The sequence below is a fragment of the Phocoena sinus genome, chromosome 16 (assembly GCF_008692025.1).
Source record: "Phocoena sinus isolate mPhoSin1 chromosome 16, mPhoSin1.pri, whole genome shotgun sequence".
Taxonomy (NCBI): Eukaryota; Metazoa; Chordata; class Mammalia; order Artiodactyla; family Phocoenidae; genus Phocoena; species Phocoena sinus.
Window position 1 is genome coordinate 71,022,815 of NC_045778.1, and position 20,382 is coordinate 71,043,196.

Genomic DNA, 20,382 nt, shown 5'->3' on the forward strand with positions numbered 1-20,382 from the left:
CAGCCTTCCACTGGGGATAATACTAGGATGTATAGATAGTTTGCTGCATATTTTTCCTGCTGATTAATGGAGCTATTTGGCTAGGGGGAAGACAGCAACAAAATGATAGGATGTAGAGCATGACCACTGGACTGGAAATTCCTTTCTTTATTCCCTGGCCTAATTATTGAAATGGGAGGAAAAAGCAAAGAAAAGGAGAAGTTTTAAAGTGTGTAGAGTCAGGAAGATTTCTAAAGTACTCACTGTTTTATCAATAGTAGTGTTTTCTTCTGTAAAAGAAACAAAAATTGAGCAGCACATTGTCTGCCTATCTTTTTTCTCTTGAAACGTGTAAAACCATGATGAGATTCTTAAAGTCCGAGATAAGTTTGAAGTCATTGTATTGTAATGAATTAGAATCTAGAAATGACTCTAAAACAGAGTGAATTGAGATTTGGTAATTTATTGTAGAGTGGAAATTATGCTAAGAAAAATCTATTGAGTCTTTTACCAGAAGGGCAATCAGTAGCTGCAGATATACAGACAGCGTGCACTAGACAGGCCCTGTTCTAATCTATGCTGAGGACAAAGTCCCTTTCTATTTCATACCAATCAATCATACATAACTGTGTCACATTGTTATGAATATGTCATTTATTTGCAGTCCAGAAAACAGTAGCAGTTCAGTGACATGATTAGAAATAAATATGATATGGTTTTTAACCCTGGATGTAGAAGGGCAAGGTGTTCTGTCATTCAAATATTTATTTATAGTATGAAATTTGATATTTAAAGTTCATTATACTAAAAAATATTTTAATATTTGAAGCAGATTATTTTAGTTCAACTTTCATGTTTCTTCTTGACTCCTCTTCTCTCCTTTGTCATCCTGAAAAACTTAAATGAAGCAAATACATTTGCCTTTCAGAGTCTAGTTCAGAGCATTTTCTGTCAAGGGAATTTTTTTCAAGATGTGAACTAAAAATGAAAAATATTTTTTGTCATTAGTCTGAAGCAGGGATTAGGTCTTGGAGTTTTTAAGACAACAGATTTTTCTTTTTATGGAAGAGTGGGAAGAATGAAGTTATCTTTGAAAATGTTGGAGGTAGGAAATGAATAATTAGTTGCATTTGTGCTTTCTAAACATTGTATTTTCAAGTTTAAATAAGTTTTTGCTTGGCCTGTTAACGATAAAATCATCATACCAGTGAAGAAGCTTTATTTTCTTATTAACTTGACATTTGACAAAAGAATAATACTGAGACAGCATTGACTAATATATGAATGAAATAATGTGATAACTGTCTTGTCTCTTAGGGAAAATCGGGATTTCATTGCTTTGTTGTTATTCATTGTACTGAGGGTCACATTCGTTAAACATGAGGAAAATTTTTTAGGGTAATGCTGTTTGTAAGAACATATTTACTTTGATTGGAGGAAAAAAAGAAAGCATAACAAAGAAAACCATGACTGATGGTAAAATGCTCTCCTAGCTGCTGCTATGAAAAGTATCAAGAGCAAAGCTGTCAGAACCGAATGCTCATTTAAACAACTACTTTTGGTACATAGTGAATTTATCTTTAAAAGACCTTTGTGAAATTGACAGCAGCAGAATTCAAATGTCTAGGAAAATAAAGAGTAAATAAAAATGTGAAATTAATAACCATGACTGATACAAGTAGCTGTGCAAAATGAGGCCCATAGTGGGGGAGAAAAATGATTTTATTTTTTTCTTACAACCAGAAAAGCTGTACTATTCTGTTAATTCTAAGTTAATTATTGTCATACTTGTAATAAATTGTCATTCTAATTAGTTGGTAAATAAAATCTTGTTAAAATAAAATCCTCTCAATCTACGTTTAATAGATACAAATACAATTACTAATAAATATTTCTGGATAGGGCTTTGTGATTGCTGAGAGAAGGTGTAAATTCAAACCACCATGACATGATGTTGGCAGCTTTCATGACTTTAGACAAAGAAGCTCCTGGTTGGGCATGGGTGACATGAGAGCAATCATAGAGTCAGTGTAATGTCACCTCTAAAATCTGGTGCCAATTAAAATTTATAAAATGAAGGTTACATTTATAAAAATATTTTTATCCAATAAAATCAAAGATCTCTGTTGAGATTCTAGTTGGAGACCAAGCATATATCCCAGATTTTTTCAGGAGGAACTGAGATTTTGATTAATGATCTGGTTCGTGTGAGGTCACAGAGGGCAGTGGGCCTCTTTATTTACTAATTGCTTGGGCTTCAGTTCCAAAAATCTTAGAAATACATTGCTTTTGAAAATATGCTTACAATAAACTTTTACACAGCAGGTAAATATTAGAAGATAAGAGAAATTTGAGAATTATTTAAATCACTCTTTTGGTACCAGAAAACATGGATTAATCAGAATCAGTGAATGAATCTTGAATTAATTAAGAATATCCTTTACACTCCATGAGAAGAAAGAGGCAAATCAGTACAAAACAGACTCAAATCAAGTACTATTGAAAATTCACCTTCTGGGTATCTCTTGAAATTAATACCTATTCACCCTACTTTATATTTTCTGCAGATTTTTTTTTTTCAGTGCTACCCTGTGGTCATTGATAATTTAAGGTGGTAACCTGAGGGATGGCATCTTCTTAAAATATCAAATAATAAGAGTTATATTCATTTTTTCAGTACCTGCTAAGGCAGGAATATGGACTAATGGAGAACTTCCAGAAAGATCAACATGTAAAAGAATCTCTGATTAACCTAAAAGTAGCACTCTTCTTATTTCTTTCTTTTCCCTATGTGTTGTTCCTTCCATCCATTCTTGCATCCATTCATCCTGGCTCCTAGCTATCTCTTGGAACTCACGCCATACACTCTCCTCCTTGCCCATCCCTCTCTAGCCGCACTGCCGTTGTTTCTGCTCCCAAATAGGCCTGACTCACTCTGGCCTTGGGATCATTTTGGAAGCTGTGTTCCCTCTGCCTGGGACGCTTCTCCTCCTGATCTTTGTATGGCTGTCTGTTCCTGTAGTCCAGGTGTCAGCTGAAATGTCACCTCCTAGGAGAAGCCTTCCTTTAAACAGTCAGTAAGTATTCACATCATCACACACTCTAGTTTAATTCTCTTCATACTATTTGTGATTTCTGATCTCTTTCTTGTTTGTTTGTTTCTATTTATCACTACTAAACCACAAGTTCCATGAGAGCAGGGGTATTATTTGTCTTACGCACCACTTTTTTTCAGAGCCTGGAACAGTGTCAGCATACAGGAAGTGTTCAATAAATGTGCGTTGAAGTATGACTTGAATTAACTTGTTCATTTAACCCATATTTATTAATTGAGGATTTATTGATTATCCAGTTAAAGAAACTGGGTTCATTTATTTTTGATTCTCTTTCTTGGTTGAGTTACCATATCCCCTAATTTTCTTACTCTTTCTGAGCCTCTGTTTACTTAGTTGAAAATGGTAGTAATAATGTTTCCTAATTTCAGAACCCATCTATATAGAATAACCAGTAAAAGCATTGAAAAGAGACTGGAAGAAAATAATGATCCCATATTCCATCATGGGAAAAGTTTGTGAGTCTCTCAATGGCAACTTACAGCTTTCTATTATCAAGCTGTTGATTGGCAGGTAATGATTATGAATGCTTACTTTCCACCAGCTGCTAGAATAGGAAGTGAAAATTGTAAGTTACTTGCAAGCCATGAATGTGCATTAGAGTAGCTTAAAAGCATTATTTCTCCATGGTAATAGAAAATTTTGAAATGTGTTTGCTTTCAACTGTGATTTATTCGGTCTTTCTTGTCTGAAATACAAAGTTTAAACAATTCTGTTTTTAATTCAGCATCATATTTAGAAAAATGTATGAGTGCCATCTGCTGGATTTCTCTGGTACCACCTTGAACAAGATGATAAAATTGTAAGAGTGACCCTTCCTCCCTTTCCTTCTTCCCTCCTTCCTTCCCCATTTATGTAAGTATAAATTTAAAATTTCTCTCTATATATATTTTCCAATTGCTCCATACATAATTTTCAAATACCATGTATTTGATGCTTATTTTCAAATTAGTGTCACACGTACCCTTGAGAAAATATAAAGTTTAAGGGACATAAAAGTGAAATTTCAGTAACGTTACAGTACTGTTTTTACTTTTGCTAAACTTAAAAGAGCCTTATTCGTTAATCAACACATTTTCTTTATTTTTGAGTTAAAAAATATAAGTAACAGACTTTCACCCTGAGACCACATGAAAAGTTGATGTTAGTTTAAGTTGTTGATTATTTATATAACTTCTGGGTGTGTTAATCTTGATTATTTAGTCTTTGTCTTTAGTCTTCAAATATCCAGTCATGAATTATTGGTCCATCAAATAAAGTGAAGTCACTCTACTTAGGATCTTTGGTAATTGACCTGCCAATCAGCTTTATCACCAGGTATGTGTTTCCTTTAAAGCTTTACTTAAAAATTCCTATCTCCTTATCATTTAACATCTATAGAATTCATGATGTCAGAATTCATGTTGTTTTATGAATTAAGTGATTGGAGTATTTCCTAGTGCAGTGCTGTTGATGAAGGGAAACTGGGCTGAATGTCTGTTGACTCCAAGAATATCCTAATAGTTGAATATTTTACAGTACTTCATGTGTCCAATCCATCAGCAAATCCTGTTGTTTGTACCTTCAAAATATATGCAGAATCTGGAACCTCTCCTCATTACACCATGGCTACCGCCCTGGTGTAGGCTCCCTGATACTTCCTGTCTTTCTTTTCTGCTTTATTTGTCTCTTAGCACTTATCTGATATATTTTACTTATTTATGGATTCTGTCATATTCACCATCTATCATTCCGAGTAGAGTGTAGGGGATTTTGGTCTCTTGTTCACTGCAATCTCCCCAGTGCCTCAGACAATGCCTGACACATAGTATGTACTCATATAGCATATTTCTTACACAAACGGATTTGCTTTGAGTTACTTTCCTCTTTCTCAAAATATTTTATAAATTATATTAGTAGAGACATATTCTCGGTGCTTTTGTCAACTCTAAATTAAAATGTCCAAATAAGTATAACCTTCTTATCCTTTACATACAGTCAGTTTGACTATCTCTCCCTACATTTTAAAGTGAAAAATTAGCACCTACTAATCAGGATATCATGATAGTTGTGGCATAGGTGACTAAGATATGGTCCTTGTGCTTAAGGAACAACAACAGCGATACTTGGATGAACAATCCAACAGTTGGTTTAACAATTCACAAGAGAGGTGATGAGAATCTCACAGATACGGGGAAGGTAAATTCCGGAATCATAACTATGTACCAGCCTAGAGAGCAGTCAATCCAAATGAGAGCAGCCTCCAGAGAGATGTTTCCAAGAAGATTAAATTGCTAGAATACCTGATATGTTGGAACTATTGAGAGAAGTTTTAAACATTTGGGATAAATTTTTTGGTATAAATCAGTGATAAGTGCATAGAAAACTAAGCAAATGAAAGAAGCAAACTGCAAGGATATCACTAACTCCAGGGAAAACAAAAAGTTGTGCAAGGAAGGAAAAGTAATACTAATCATAGTACTAGACAGATCAGCTGTGGATATTTTCATAACCATATTAGTGTAAATACTGAATATTGATCTAACTAAAAGTATAACACAATGTTGCAAGGATGGGAGTGGTGTGAAATGTGTTTTTGATGGTGGCAGGTGTTTTGTGGAAAAGAAGACTAAATTCATATCTTCCATATTGGGAAGTCAGTAGATAATGCCAAAACTGAAAAAATAAGTAGCAGCATGAGCGTATCATTTAGTGACATGAAGGCAAATCCAAAAGTAAACAGCCAAAAGAGTTGAAATCATTGCTTGGGAGTAGTGGTGATAAGATGAAAAGGGGAGCAGGGAAGGAGGTATTGATAGTCTCCATTATTACAAGTAATCTTTGTAGAAAGATTTGCTTTGTTTATTGACCATAACTCTAGACATGACATGCAAAGCAGATCTTTATTTTAATATAAATCATAAATCCAGTCGTGTGCTAATAAACCAGCTCTTGGGGTGGGAGTGGATTTGGGGAGGCCTGATTTGTAATGTGTTGTAAAGACTTCTACCATGGCCAATTTTGAGCTAGCAATAGTTTAACAGCTAGCTTCCAAAGTTCCTAAAATTTAACAATCACTTCTTTCAAGGCAGTGTAAATCAACTTATAAAGACTTCAGTAAATGTACCTGTTTTTTCTAAGTAAAAAATTCCTCTCTGACTTGCATGAAAAACTCAGTGTTGCTATATGAAACATGGTTCTATATTTTTCTTTGCTGTTTTTTTTCTCTTTAAATTTAAATCCGTTTTTGAGATGTAATTCACATACAATAAAATGCAGTTTTTAAGTGAACAGTTTGATGAGTTTTAACAAAGGTAAACACCCATGTAACTACCGCTCAAAGGAAGGGATGGAACAATTTCATCATTCCTGAGAGTTTCCCATGTCTCCTTGCAGTCAATTCTTAGTCCCACCCCTGTCTCTGCCTCAGGTAAACACTGTTTTGATCATTTTATTTTATTTTTTTACTGTAGATTAGTTTTGCCTGCACTTGAACTTTATATAACTGAATTATACAGTGTGTACTCACTTGATTCTGGCCTCAGACAGTGTCTTTTAGATTCACCTGTGTTGCATATAACAGCAGTTCAGTCATTCAGCGTACCAAGTATTTTATTATATGTATACACCTCAGTGTTTAAGATTTTATGCTGCATATTGTGTGGGATAACATTGTAATGAATTTTGATTATGACATCTTCTATTAAAGAGTGTTTCATTTTATCCCAACAGTCATTTAGATTACTAGGAAATTCTTTTGATCTCGTTGGTTTTGGTTTTATTGTTTGGGCGGTTCTGTTTTCATTATGAACTTAGTTTTAGGGCAGGGCCCTTACTCTAGGGTGTGGTCTGTATACTAAGGTGTGGCTTTCCTGAAGGTCTTAACCCCACCCCTACTTCTTACCCTGCACCCCCCACTCAGGCCTTTTCTCCCACCCTGTTGGGTAGAAGCCTCCTCTTAAGTAGCCCGCCCCATAAATTACAGCTGCTTTGGCTACCTGGAACTTGAGTCTGTGCCTTCTCAGCTCAGGAAAACCACCTATCTCACCTCTCTCTACTTGGGACTTACCTCTCTGTGCAACAGAAGCAAAATTGCCGCAGGCTCACCTACCTGTGGTTCCTGTCTCAGAGGCTGTGATTCTGCTCTGCCTGTCCTCAGTGCCTGAAAAAATTGTCTCATATATTTTGTCCCATTTTCTCCTTGTTTTCAGTGGGATAGCAAGTCCAGTGCCCATTACTCTGTCATGACTAGATAGAAGCAGAAATGTATAGAAGAATTTGACTTTTTAAGTTATAACTTGGATAAAACTAAAAACTGAGGAAAAACAACTAGCATCTTTCCTTTTCATTGCCTCTTTTGAGAAGAGCCTTCAAATGGTAACTGAGCTCCTAGAGAGAGAAGTGGTGCTTCATCCACTGTTCATACTCCAGGGCCGAGCACTGGACCCAGCACTGTCAGCTGTCAATGAATGATTATGTAAGTGAATGAATGAACAGATGACTGAATGACTACACATGCGACAATGCTAAAAACTTTGAAAAATATTAAAGCATGGTATATTTGTCCTTTGATCTCCTCTCCCCCACTCCATAGGATCAAGGCAGATAAGGGACTGGTTAGTTTAGCTGGAGGCTAGATATAACTGGTAATAGGTGATAAAGGGGCTAGTCTAAGGACCATTGACTTGTTAAAACAAGGAATTAAGAGTTTTTGTTCCTTATAGAATGGAAGGATTTTTTTTTTAAGTTTCTGCTCCTACAGCAGTAGCCACCTGTGGCCCTGAAATCCTGGCCTGCTCTTGGCCTCTGTAGCAACACCTCAGAATTTGTCTCTTATTAAAGAAAGGTGAGTGTGTGAAATGAATCTCCTTGGAGGATTATGTCATCAATGTACTCTCATACCTCTGCTCCTGGAGGAAGGTGGATATGGTTAAGACCTTGTCTGCAAAGATTGTGTGCTTTAGCAAAACTTTGCAGGTACCCCACGGGTAGCCTGGAAAAGGCATGATGTCCCTTTGGAGGTAAAGGCAAACAGCAGCTGAGAGTCTGCTGAAGTAAGCACTGAACGGAACATGTTAGCCAGATCTATAAGAGCAAAATATTTATAGTTGTTGACTGAAGTCAGTAAGTTTAATAATATTGGGTATTGAGTATGAGGCCTTAATGGATAGGATGCCAGCATTAAGTAGTAATCCACCTTGGGATGCCCTTTATTTTATTCCAGGTTTAAGAACAGGTGAAATTGGGCTGTTAAATGGAGAAGTCATGAGAAAGATCATCCTTCCGTTAATGAGGTTTTATATAGTAAGTTTTTATCCTTGAAGGCTCTGTTTTAATATGCATTGGGTCATATTAACTATTTTAACTGGGAGTCCATAAGGTCTCATTTATCAAGCCAATTTATAAGTGCTGAGGACTTACTTTGATATTCACTTATTATTCACTGTGTTAGAGCATTTATACCCAATATGGGATATTTTAGGGCAATGAGTACTACGATTATGGGAAATTTAGGCAAGGCTACAGTTGAAGTGAGAAGGCAGATTCAAATGAGTACGTACTGTATAATTCATTTATATCGAGTTCAAGTCCAGGCAAAACTAATCCACAGTGAAAAATAATCCAAACAGTGGTTACCTGAGGCAGAGGCAGGGGTGGGAGTAAGAAACATACAAAGAACTCTTAAAACTCAACAAGAAAGTAAACAACCCGATTGAAAAATGAGCCAAAGACCTTAACAGACACCTCACCAAAGATATTCAGATGGAAAGTAAGCGTATGAAATGATGCTCCACATTACAGGGGAGTTAATGTTTAGTGGGTACAGAGTTTCAGTCTGGGTTACGAAGTTCTGGAAATGGATGGCGGTGATGGCTGCAAAACAATGTTAGTGTACTTAATGCCATTGAACGATGTACTTTAAAATGATAGATTTTATCATTAATTATCTATAATTCACCACAATTTTTAAAAAATACTCATTGAAATGAACACTGGATTTTGTTCATTGAACAAAATTCAAGTGAACATTGAATATTCAGTTAAGTCTGAGAAGTACTTTAATGGTTCTGGTATTATTTAGTTCCTTGGGGGAAAACATCTTCCAGTTGGCCATTCCAGAGCTGTTGGCCCATCTGCACGCTGTACTGGGTATTTGAAAGTTGGATTCCTCAGCACCCATGGCAGAAAACAACCCTGGTAACTCTATAGTTTTTTGCAAAGACCAATCTGTTAAAAAAAAAAAAAAAATGTGAAGGGAGGTACGGGTAAGGGAGCAGCCTTAATGACTGTCCTGTGAATTCTCAGTTTACTTGAGACAGCTGAAGCCAAGTGAGGCACCATCATCTTGTCTTCCCTGGACAGACTTTGATTTTAAAAATTAAATATGGGACAGTTGATACTGGAGTGATAAGAAACCCGGTGAGTCTTAATGGCAATTTTCTTCAAAGTGATAATCCTTGTTATCCACATCATCCATTCCACTTGACTAAATGCTGGAGGCAAAGGACAGTTCAAATAATCACAGACTGCCCAATATCAGCATAGACAAAACTGATTCACTCATTTAGACTCTGAGTCAGAAACCATCTGATCTAGTGATCTGTCAGTTGCAGGTAACTACTATACAGCTATGGTTGTGTCACAAAAAGTCTATTTTGTGGTTGGTGGCTGAGAGCCAAAGATAATTGTTTTGTTTTTCATACCTTTGAGTTGCACTCCTCTGTGGGATATTGTGGAAATTGGGGAAGTGTGGATTATACTGAGGTACCTCTATCTCTGTCAGCAGTTTTGGGGGTTTTTTCCCCCCTGTAAATCTGCAATGCTTGGCTCTCTTGCCTCGTCCTGGTCTCCTTCCTATTTAGAGAAAAAAATCATTGGACACTGTTCTGGCTACGAGGGGTCATATTCCTGAACCTGGATATCCTTTTCTGGATACCTCCTCTCTACCAAGGTTCTGACACCTGACTTCGTGTGAATAAGGCTGGGATTCTCCTTGCTCTTCCTGTCAGAAAGTTCAGGTCCTGTTTATCCAACCACCTGTTTCCTACTCCCACCAGCCGTAACTATTTACACTAAGACTCTTACAATGTCTTCTCTCTGTCCACTACTTCAAAGCGCATGCATCCTCCTTGTAGTCCAGAAAGCAACTTGTGATCAATGTAAATTATATAGACATAATTGTTCTATATAAAAGTTCTAGAATAATGTCTAGAACTTCTCAACTCTGAGATAGGATCAAGGGCTTCCTTTATTTGGTTCCATTGTGAAGATGACATTGTCCTTTAAGAACGAGCATTTGCTCCCTCAGCACCGTCTGATTTCTTAGTGTGAAGCAGAAGAAACTGTGGCTTGTGTTTGCAATGTTGTGGCACAAATTCAAGACTCAGTACCTGCTTGATATTCCAGAAAGCATCTCTGTGCTGGTGAATTTAATATCATGGAGCAACATTTTTCTAGTGGGCTATAAAATAATTCAGCAGTAGTTCACATTTATTGAAGCAAAATATGGTAAAAACTGAGGCGCTAAATATAGGTGCTTAGATTCTTATTTGATGGATAACTGGTGGTCTCTCAACATGTTCCTGTAGTTCTATGTTTGGGACCTTTCTCAAGGGACTTGGTGTAGTCCAACTGGGGTCGTCGCACTAGTCTGAGGCCCTCTTTTTCCATTAACTTAATTGGTGCCTGTTGTTTTCCGCTTAAAACAAGAGATACATATTTCAGTTTTCAAGTAAATGGTGTAACGTCTGAATCCAGGTGGCCTATACAGGTTTCTTTTCATAAGCTCGCAGGTCCCTGAATTATATTTTAGGAAATTTGTGAATCATTTCTTTCCCAGACACTTTTATAAGCTGTCCCCCTGCCTGAGTTGCTGTTGCCCTTCTTTGCACTCTTTCTAGCTACATCACATGTGGTGCTTATCTGTGCAACAGACCATGTGAGGAAGTAGTCACCGTTGATTGACTCCCAAGAACTGCAGTAGACATTACCAAGTCATGGCCATTTCGAGGGCTGCTGCTAATGTTTCCCTGCCTTAAGGTATATGCCCTAGCATAGACCCTCTGAGTAAAACCCTTTTATAGTCAAGGTCACATGACTATTCATATCCAGTCATGAAATTTATTATACTATTGCTAAGTTTTCATCCTAATGGCAGGTTCACACGAAGTGGCATTTCCTGAGAAAATATTCATATGGTATCCTTGAATTTGTAGGTAAAGCTTTAGATACTACATAGCCAAAGCCATATTGGGCTTGTCTCCTTGTATTATGATGCATGCAATTCCTGTGTTCTGCTGACTCTGTGGGCAGTAGCTTTCTCCTTGTGTAATACGGACGTTAGTATTAGGATGTATTTCTTTAGTTATCGTGATGCTTGGTTATGTGGTCTCACTGGCTGGGGAATTTACTTGGGCTGAGTTCAGTCAGAAAGTATATGAGGAGAATTTTATTGGTAACTCCATGTTAGATTTTGTCCTATGTTGTCTAAGAAATGCAAAAAATTTAAATGTTGACAAAAGGTATATAGGTCTTTGACCTAAGCAACTTAGTTCTTGGTTCCACTTGTGAAGGGGTAACCTTTGAGCAATGTCTGATGTTACGGCTCTGATGATCAATGGTACTACTATAAGTAAAGCAGTAACGATGGAAAGCCTTATCAAAATTCATGAGCAAAGGGCTTCCCTGGTGGCGCAGTGGTTGAGAGTCCGCCTGCCGATGCAGGGGACACGGGTTTGTGCCCCGGTCCGGGAAGATCCCACATGCCGCGGAGCGGCCGGGCCCGTGAGCCCTGGCCACTGGGCCTGCACGTCCGGAGCCTGTGCTCAGCAATGGGAGAGGCCACAACAGTGAGAGGCCTGCATCCCGCAAAAAAAAAAAACAAAAAAAAAAAACATGAGCAAATTCCATAAACTGCTCAGAGACATCTGTTTCTTTGTGCAAAGGAAAGCCATTAAAGAAATCCTGGGACATATACTGATCAACATCTAACTCATCAGTACATCCCAAAGTGCTCATTTTAAAACAAAGGATCTACTTAAGTACCAGATGGAGATCGGGAATGATGAGAATGAGTTGATTATGCCCTTCTTGGTCCAGTTTTCTTTTCAACAGGATCCCACCTTTGTCTCCAAAATATAGATAGAAGGTAAGCCAATTCTTCCATTTACCTTTTTATTGGATAAAAAGCAATTCTAACCCCACCTTATTCTAAACTATTGCCATATTGCAACACAGGAATTGAAAGGGGACAAAAATTCTAACAATTGATCAAATGGTCTTTGACATGGCAAAACTTTAGTTTCTAATCCAATGGTATTTCTTTCATCCCTATCCTGTGGTCATCAGAAACCAACCCAAACTTTCAGATCTCAATAGATGAATGCAAATTTTTGAGTGATTTTCACTAATTATTTTCTGTATTTAAAATCAATAACAGTAATTACTCTTATTCTTCTTTAGGGCTTACCCTACAGTCCTAGTTAATGAGATGTTGTCTTCATTTCTCTTCTAAAAAGACTTATGGCCATGGCTACAAATAGAATCTCAGCTAATGGCCTTTCACCCATTCATTAATTCCTTCAACACTCTTACTAAACTCTTCCTGATTCTCTTGCACTGTGCTAGGTGTTGGAGGTAAAATGATAAATAAAACAGGGCCCTGCCCTTGAAGAAGTCACAGTGTAATGGGGTAGTTAGGCTTGTGCCCAACCTCGGTGCAAACTTGGTTCCTGCCAATTAGGAGGTTGCAACTGACAGGTGGCAAGAACACATTATCTTTTTTTAAGAATTGACTAGACTTGGTTTAATTTCCTGCATTCCCCTACTGCCCTTCTCCCCACACCATCCCCTCAACTAAAAACAAATGGGAGTGAAATCTTCTTTGGAAAAGGCTCCTCATAGTCAGCTGTGGAAAATGACATGACATTCAAGAGCAGAGAAAAGATTCCATTTTAGGTCTACACTTGATTTTGTAGAGCCAGGGGGAGATAACCAGTGAGAGCTATCAATTCTGTGAAGTGTTAAAGCAATCAGACGTTTGGGGTTTTTAAATTTTATTTATTTATTTATTTTTGACTGCATTGGGTCGTCGTTGCTGCGCACGGGCTTCCTCTAGTTGCGGTGAGCGGGGGCTACTCTTCGTTGCGGCGTGCAGGTTCCTCATTGTGGTGACTTCTCTTGTTGTGGAGCACGGGCTCTAGGTGAGTGGGCTTCAGTAGTTGCAGCATGCGGGCTCAGTAGTTGTGGCACACGGGCCCTAGAGTGCGTGGGCTCAGTAGTTGTGGTGCGTGGGCTCTAGGGCGCGCGGGCTTCAGTAGTTGTGGCGCATGGGCTTAGTTGGTCTGCAGCATGTGGATCTTCCCGGACCAGGGATCGAACCCGTGTCTCCTGCATTGGCAGGCGGATTCTTAACCACTGCACCATCAGGGAAGTCTGCAATCAGGTGTTTTCATCCTGTGTTTTTTTTTTTTTTTTTTTTTTTTTTTTTTTTTTGCGTTACGCGGACCTCTCACTGCTGTGGCCTCTGCCGTTGCGGAGCACAGGCTCAGTGGCCATGGCTCACGGGCCCAGCAGCTCCGCGGCATGTGGGATCTTCCCGGACCGGAGCATGAACCCGTGTCCCCTGCATCGGCAGGCGGACTCTCAACCACTGCGCCACCAGGGAAGCCCCATCCTGTGTTTCTTAAATGATGGAATCACCTTTGCTTAGCGTTAGGTATTTCATATTTTACTTGTGTATTTAATAAACAGATGTAAATGCAAAAATGGACAGATTAAATGGATGATATGAGCTATAAATCTAAGCTTTTCATTTGTGAGAATTTTCAGTTTGAAACATAATGCAAACATTTAAAACAATTTAAATTATAACCACTTTTATGTGTGATTATTTAAAACAAAGATATATCTGTGTAGATTTTTAGTTTTACATGGATATAGTAGCAGATATTAAGGCAGAAAAAGAGAAGCGCATAGGTTATATGACATATTATTCTTTTTCAAAAACAAGGAAAAAAAAAATCTTAGCAACAGCAGCTGAGCAATGCATTAAAGATAATTTTGAGGAAAAGAGACCTGTTCATTGTTGTATGAAAGACTTAAAAATTTTATAATACTGCTGTGTTATGTATTGATAACACATTGCTGTCTTATTCATTTTATACTTACTTTAACTAAAAGTCTAAGTTTATCCTCCAGGTTAATGGAAGAGAAAAAGATTCCATGAGAATAAAATATTATTTTTAAAGATATTCAGAAATATCCATGTTCTTATAGAGCAAAACATCCTAAAAGGATAAATTTTCATATTTTATGATCTTAGACTGGTTGAGTTCTTCTGTTTATTTTTACACAGTTAAAACTTAGGTGTCATCATTTTTCATTTTCATTCATTAACAGTTTGAAATTAGTTGAATATGAGAATATCAGTTAAGAAAAATATAGTATGAAAGTTATTCTGGTTGTAGTTGATTTTTTCTGAGAAAGCCTTTGAACTAGTTTGTTTTTATTTTAAGATGAGAAATTTCATTAAAATGACTACTTTTTTAAAAAACAAATTTGATCTAAGCCTGCTGGATCACATTCCTTATACACATTGATCACTGTGAACACTGCTAAAATTTTTATTAATAATGTATTAAATTCTTTGAAGAATTTTAAAAGCTTATGTATGTATTTCACTATATATATGAATGAATATATACTATATATTCAGTAATTATGTGAAACTTTCAAGAAAACATATGTGTTGGGTCAAATAGGTGATAGTCTCTCCATTTTCTTTATCAAAAAAAATGAGCATTTAAGTGTGTTGCTTGAGACCAGTGACCTACTGAGAATGTCGCTAATGGAACTGGGGAGGTTGGTCACCCTGACTTGTGGGGTAGATCCCTCTGTTCGTCTGAATACCTCGATTGGTTTTGATATGCAAGTTTGGGGATGAAGTTGTAAAGGGAAAAATTTGATCTGCATAACAGAAGGAGAAAAAGTTGGGGGTTCCAGGGACAATTCAAGAGCAATTGTTGTAAAAAGATCAGAGAGGGACAAAGAAGATACCAGAGAACTAGGAAGAAGCACGACCTTCCTCAGGTTCCTTAAGTCTTTAATAATTTCTACTAATTTTCCAAACTACTTGATGTGACTGTATTTTTTGTGAAAACTGAATTTTCTGTAATCTTGATTTTCCTTGAGCATTCATCTATTCTTTCAATAATTAGTGATAAACTGCTATAGGCAAGCCCTGCCCCTTGGTGCTGAGGACACAGTGAGGGTGAGACCCACTCCTCACCCTTGTGGAGATTACAGTCTACTACCAGGTCAGCAATCTATAGCCTGTAGGCCAAATATGACTCACACACTAAAAATGATTTTTAAGTGGTTGAAAAAGAATCAAAAGAATATTTTATGATGTGAAAATTATATGAAATTCAAATTCCAGGGCCGTTAATAAAGTTTTATTGTAACACGGCCACACTCATTTGTTTATGTATTGTCTATGACTGATTTCACACTAAAACACAGAGTTGAGTTAGTTGTGGCAGTCTGGCCCAAAATGTCTGAAATATTTACTGTCTGGCCCTTTATAGAAAAAGTTTTCCAAAGCTAGCATGTAAAGTAGATGTTAAATAAGAGATTACGATTAAGTGTAGTAAGTTACAATAAAGAAAACTCAGGTTTATATGGACCACATAGCTTGTCAAACAACTCAGACATAATTGGTAATATAAGTAGTCTGTACTAGTCAGATACAGAGTCAGGACTCTTTGCGTGTTGTAGAAACCCACCTTAAACCAGCCTAAGCCAAAAAGAGAATATATTGGTTTATGTAACCAGGAAGACCAGGGAAAATTCTGGCTTCAGAAATGGCTGGATTCAGCAGTTCACATGATATTATCCAATTTGTCTCTTTTCTTCCAGTTTTTATGGCTCTGATATCTTCCTCCACGTTGGCATAACTTGAAGTAGACTCTTTCCATATGGTGACAAATATGACCATAAATAATTCTAGACTTCATTGTACTTTCAGGTAAAGTGAGCCCGAAAGAGAGTAAGTATCTCGACTGTCTAAACAAAAACCTGGGAAGGATTCTGACTGGGCTGGCTTGGGTCATGTGCCCATCCACAAATCTCAGAACTGTGGCTAGCCTGCAGCACATAACTTCCTCTCTATGATGGTGGGTGCAGTATAACCACCCGGTAGGGATATCCCCTCCAGTAGGGATAACTTGCTGGGATAACAAAAATAAGAGGTTCACACTGTAAACTCACATCTATAAAAGTTTTTGCAAATGTTTGAAGTGTTGGGGAATATATAGCACTCCAATCATGGTGGTCGATGTAGTCTCAGAAAAGTAAAATTCCATGAAAATATCTAACATCGAATACAGAGATTGCATACTGATTGCCTACGGGGCTAATTCAGTTTACTGAACTATTCTGTCCAGCCTGTTGACTTATAGTGCTTTGCTGTTGTTTAATTGAGCCAATAATTTTCAGCTTCTCTTTTTAAAAAATTTATTTTGGCAATACTAAACTTGCATTTCTGTATGAAAATAGTAGCTACCTTTTTTAATATGGAGTAGCAGCAATTATTCCCTTAAGATGGAACATTTGCTCTTTCATTAGCCACAATTACTATGACTCCTTATTGTCTCTTTAGCACCGAAGCCGATTTTAGTTGCCACCTGCACTTGTTTCTCCTGGAACAGAGAATAGTTACTCTATACCCTGTCTCCACTGAATGTGGGACCAGGATGCTTGATTCAGGCACAGTGGACGAGATCATGTTTTTTTGATGAAGTAAAGAAAATTATTCCATATGTAATATGCAAACAAAAGATGTCTGTATTGAAAGAACCACAACTTAAATGGTTGTGAAATATGAAATAAACCATATGAAACTACAAGAAGTAAACCATGATAAGATCCAGGACTGCTATATGGAGATGAGAAATGAAAAACTTAACCTGAAAATAGGACTGAAATGTCAACAAACAGTTGTTTTTGAATATGAATAAAATATCTGATGCTACTATAAATGAGGTTATATATTAAGTCAAAAAAATACTGAGACAGCAAAAACTTTTTTAATAGAGGATGATTTTGTAAAAGAATACAGCAGAAATTATGTGTTCTACACAGAGAGAAGCATTTGTAAATTTAAGTCTTACTGGGAATACTATTGACCAGCAAACTGAAGTCATGTCTTAGAACTTACAGAAAAGTTGCATTTAAAAAGTTAAATTGGTTGTAGCATTTTCTGTTACATGAAAATAGAATAGGTGATGAGAGCACAGATATAAATGATATCACATAGTCAGCTGTATTAAATTGGTGATATTGACAAAAATTTTTGTGTCGGAAGATGAGAGGCTCTGATTGGAATTTAGCAAATGACTTCTCTCTGTCCATAAGAAAATTCACAAAATATAATGTACTTGGTCCAAATCAGTCAGTGTGATTCAACTCCTGAAATGGACAGGGTTAAGGTGAAAACCTAAATTCAGGAAGGTAACATTTTCCAAGAGACATAGAAATGAAAATGATTACATCATTTTCCAGTAATAGCTTTGTGCTAAATAATTTAAAATGTAATATACCATGAATGTGCAGTAATTAACAGTGTGAACTGGATAAAATCCCATAGCATGAAATCCAGATACTCCAGGCCTTCTTTTTATGAATTAGATGTTTGCTATGGTGGCCTGTTGTAGTATATGGATTTATGTGGCTGAGTGTTGAAAGATGTTTTTGGACACTTTTATGTTATTCAAGAGAAAAAATCCTTACTCAATATCTAAAAATAAAAAGTGTATCAAAGTCTTGGCCTTTTGGGTTGATGTTAGAACCTATCAACTTTGAATAGTTCTCTGCAAAGGCACTCACAAACAGCTACACAAATGTATGACTCAATTTGCTCATTTGAAGTGAAATTGTACCTTTAAGAGAATAATTTGGCAAGGAATAATCTGGCCCATTACCCTACACTGAAATCATTTTCCTGAAATGAAAGGCATGGCTTGAACCACATTACCAAAGCTGTAGAGTTGAAGTAAAACTCCAAAAAGATTCTCTGATTTTAAACTCTATGAAAATAAACTAACATCGAAACATTAGGAAGCCTACCTTTATAATTTGATATTGATAATATGAAAAAGCTACAAATTGAAGTTGTAGAACTGCAAAACAATAAGTAACTGAAAATTAAATACAGTGATGTTGGAATGTCATAACTGAACACTTGTCCAACAATAACCCTCATGTAAAGAGAGTCTATACATGTTAAGTAGGACTGGTGTTTGTAGATTCCATTTTTGCATATGAAATTGAGTAAATCCGATTATTGCACCTAGTTAAAGGATTTGTGGTTTAGGTTTACATGGTCTGATGGTGATATGTTAGGTTCAATGATAAGTCAAGAAATAATAAATTATGAAAGAAAACTTAAGTAATGAAATATTTCTACTCTTTCAATGTTATTTTTTATTTTAAAGTTTCATGTGTCTCTAAAAAAACTGTACATACCTGTTTATATTAATACACATTCAGAAAATATAAAGTAAATTTGGTTGTTTTTCTGACACTTGATTTCTCTCACGTCTCATCTGCTTCACTTATTTCCGTGACTGGCTGGCCCTTGTAAGCATTTGAATGAGTAACCCCTAAGCCTCTATGTGATGCGCAGTCATCCTTTGATGAAAGATTGTATTAAAGGGAATGACCTGTATGGTGCCTATAAACAGATTCGGGAAGCGAGAGTTTGTCAGAGTGTCTCCAGCACTGTCTAGGGGGGAAATGTACCTAACCAGTGGCCTCGAGGATATTGTTACTGTGGAGATAGATGCATCAGTCTTTTCTTAGATGGATAACAGTGGCCATAACTATCATTCAACGAGCTATCCTTGATCAGCTGCTATGCTCACCAAGTAGCAGGAGCATTATTGATCTAGCCTAGGGGAGAGACCATAATCATCAGGCACCAGACTACCTTTTCTCCTTAGAACTCCTTAGAAGTGAATTTTTCCTTTACACATTAATAAATTTGCTTTCCAGTTTACATAGCAGCCTCTTGTCCGTTTGGGTGGCTAAATCATTTGCTAGGGCCTTATCGCCCTTAGGTGTAAGAACAGAGTAAGTGTCTTGACCCATAAACAACAGACCAGATCCTGCTACTTATTTATTTGTAACTCAGTGTTCTAAAAATGGTTGGACCATACCCATTACCGTTCAACTGAATTTGTGTATGAGTATTTAGGAACAACATTGAGAGGCTCCCCTACCACAATAATTTAGAAATAGAAGTAATCTTCGAAAGCCCACATAAAATGGAAGAGCTTAGGCATTGGTGAAGACTTTTGGAGAAATTTGGGGATTATTTAAAATGCTAATCAAAATAGCTAGTGAGTAGTTCCAGGAAAAGATGTTTATACTAATGCTTTTTTTTTTTTCTGCTGTATTTTAATCTAATCCAGTGGCTTTACATTTTGAAAAATGTACCTAGCAGGCTAGTTAAATATGAATTTACTGTTAATAGAAGTTACATTAAGGAAGATTGTAGACTGAGCTGCAGGGCTCCCAACCACGGCCTGCAGCCGCCAGTGCTTCACTAGATGAGGCACAGGCCAAGCGGGTAATGGCCCTGGTGGGCTTCTCCTCAATAAATTAATGTGAGTCTACATTCTTCTCAGAGAGAATTGGTGTTCTCTGACATGCGCCCATTAATATAAGTTAAGAGACGAAGTAGCTTAATTATATATCACGCCACATAAGGCTTTATAACTTGTACCAAGACTGTCAATATTGGAGTCAATAAAAGTTGAGTGACTGTGAAATAAGATTCTGAACAATTAATTTTAAAACCAGAATAGTATGAAGAGCAAATGGAAATTATAGATGTATGTAAGTTTATTAGTCCCATTTTTCTGGTTTGTATTATATAAAATAATTTTTACTTTAAAAAATCCATCATGATTATACTGGAAAGAATGTTGGTACCTGCCTTTTAAGGAATAGTTTTAAATGTGCTGTATTGCCTTTTTAAAACTGGTTGAATTCTCAGAAACATGTTTTAAGTAAATTAAGAACGTTTGTTTTGGGACTTCCCTGATGGCGCAGTGGTTAAGAATCTGCCTGCCAATGCAGGAGACAGGGGTTCGATTCCTGGTCAGGGAAGATCCCATACGCCGCAGAGCAACTAAGCCTGTGTGCCACAACTACTGAGCCTGTGCTCTAGAGCCCGCGAGCCACAGCTACTAAGCCGGAGTGCTGCAACTACTGAAGCCCGTGCGCCTAGAGCCTGTGCTCCGCAAGC

The 20,382-nt window shown here is 37.0% G+C and overlaps 1 protein-coding gene across 1 annotated transcript in view; it reads left to right on the forward strand.

Annotated features, from left to right (window-relative positions):
- Positions 1 to 3,537: 3,537 nt before the first annotated feature.
- PNLIPRP3 (pancreatic lipase related protein 3) overlaps positions 3,538 to 20,382 on the forward strand; it is a 37,660-nt gene continuing 20,815 nt past the window's right edge. The window contains 2 exon segments of the mRNA XM_032607600.1: positions 3,538 to 3,605; positions 5,180 to 5,270. Coding sequence (XP_032463491.1) covers positions 3,538 to 3,605; positions 5,180 to 5,270 — 159 coding nt within the window.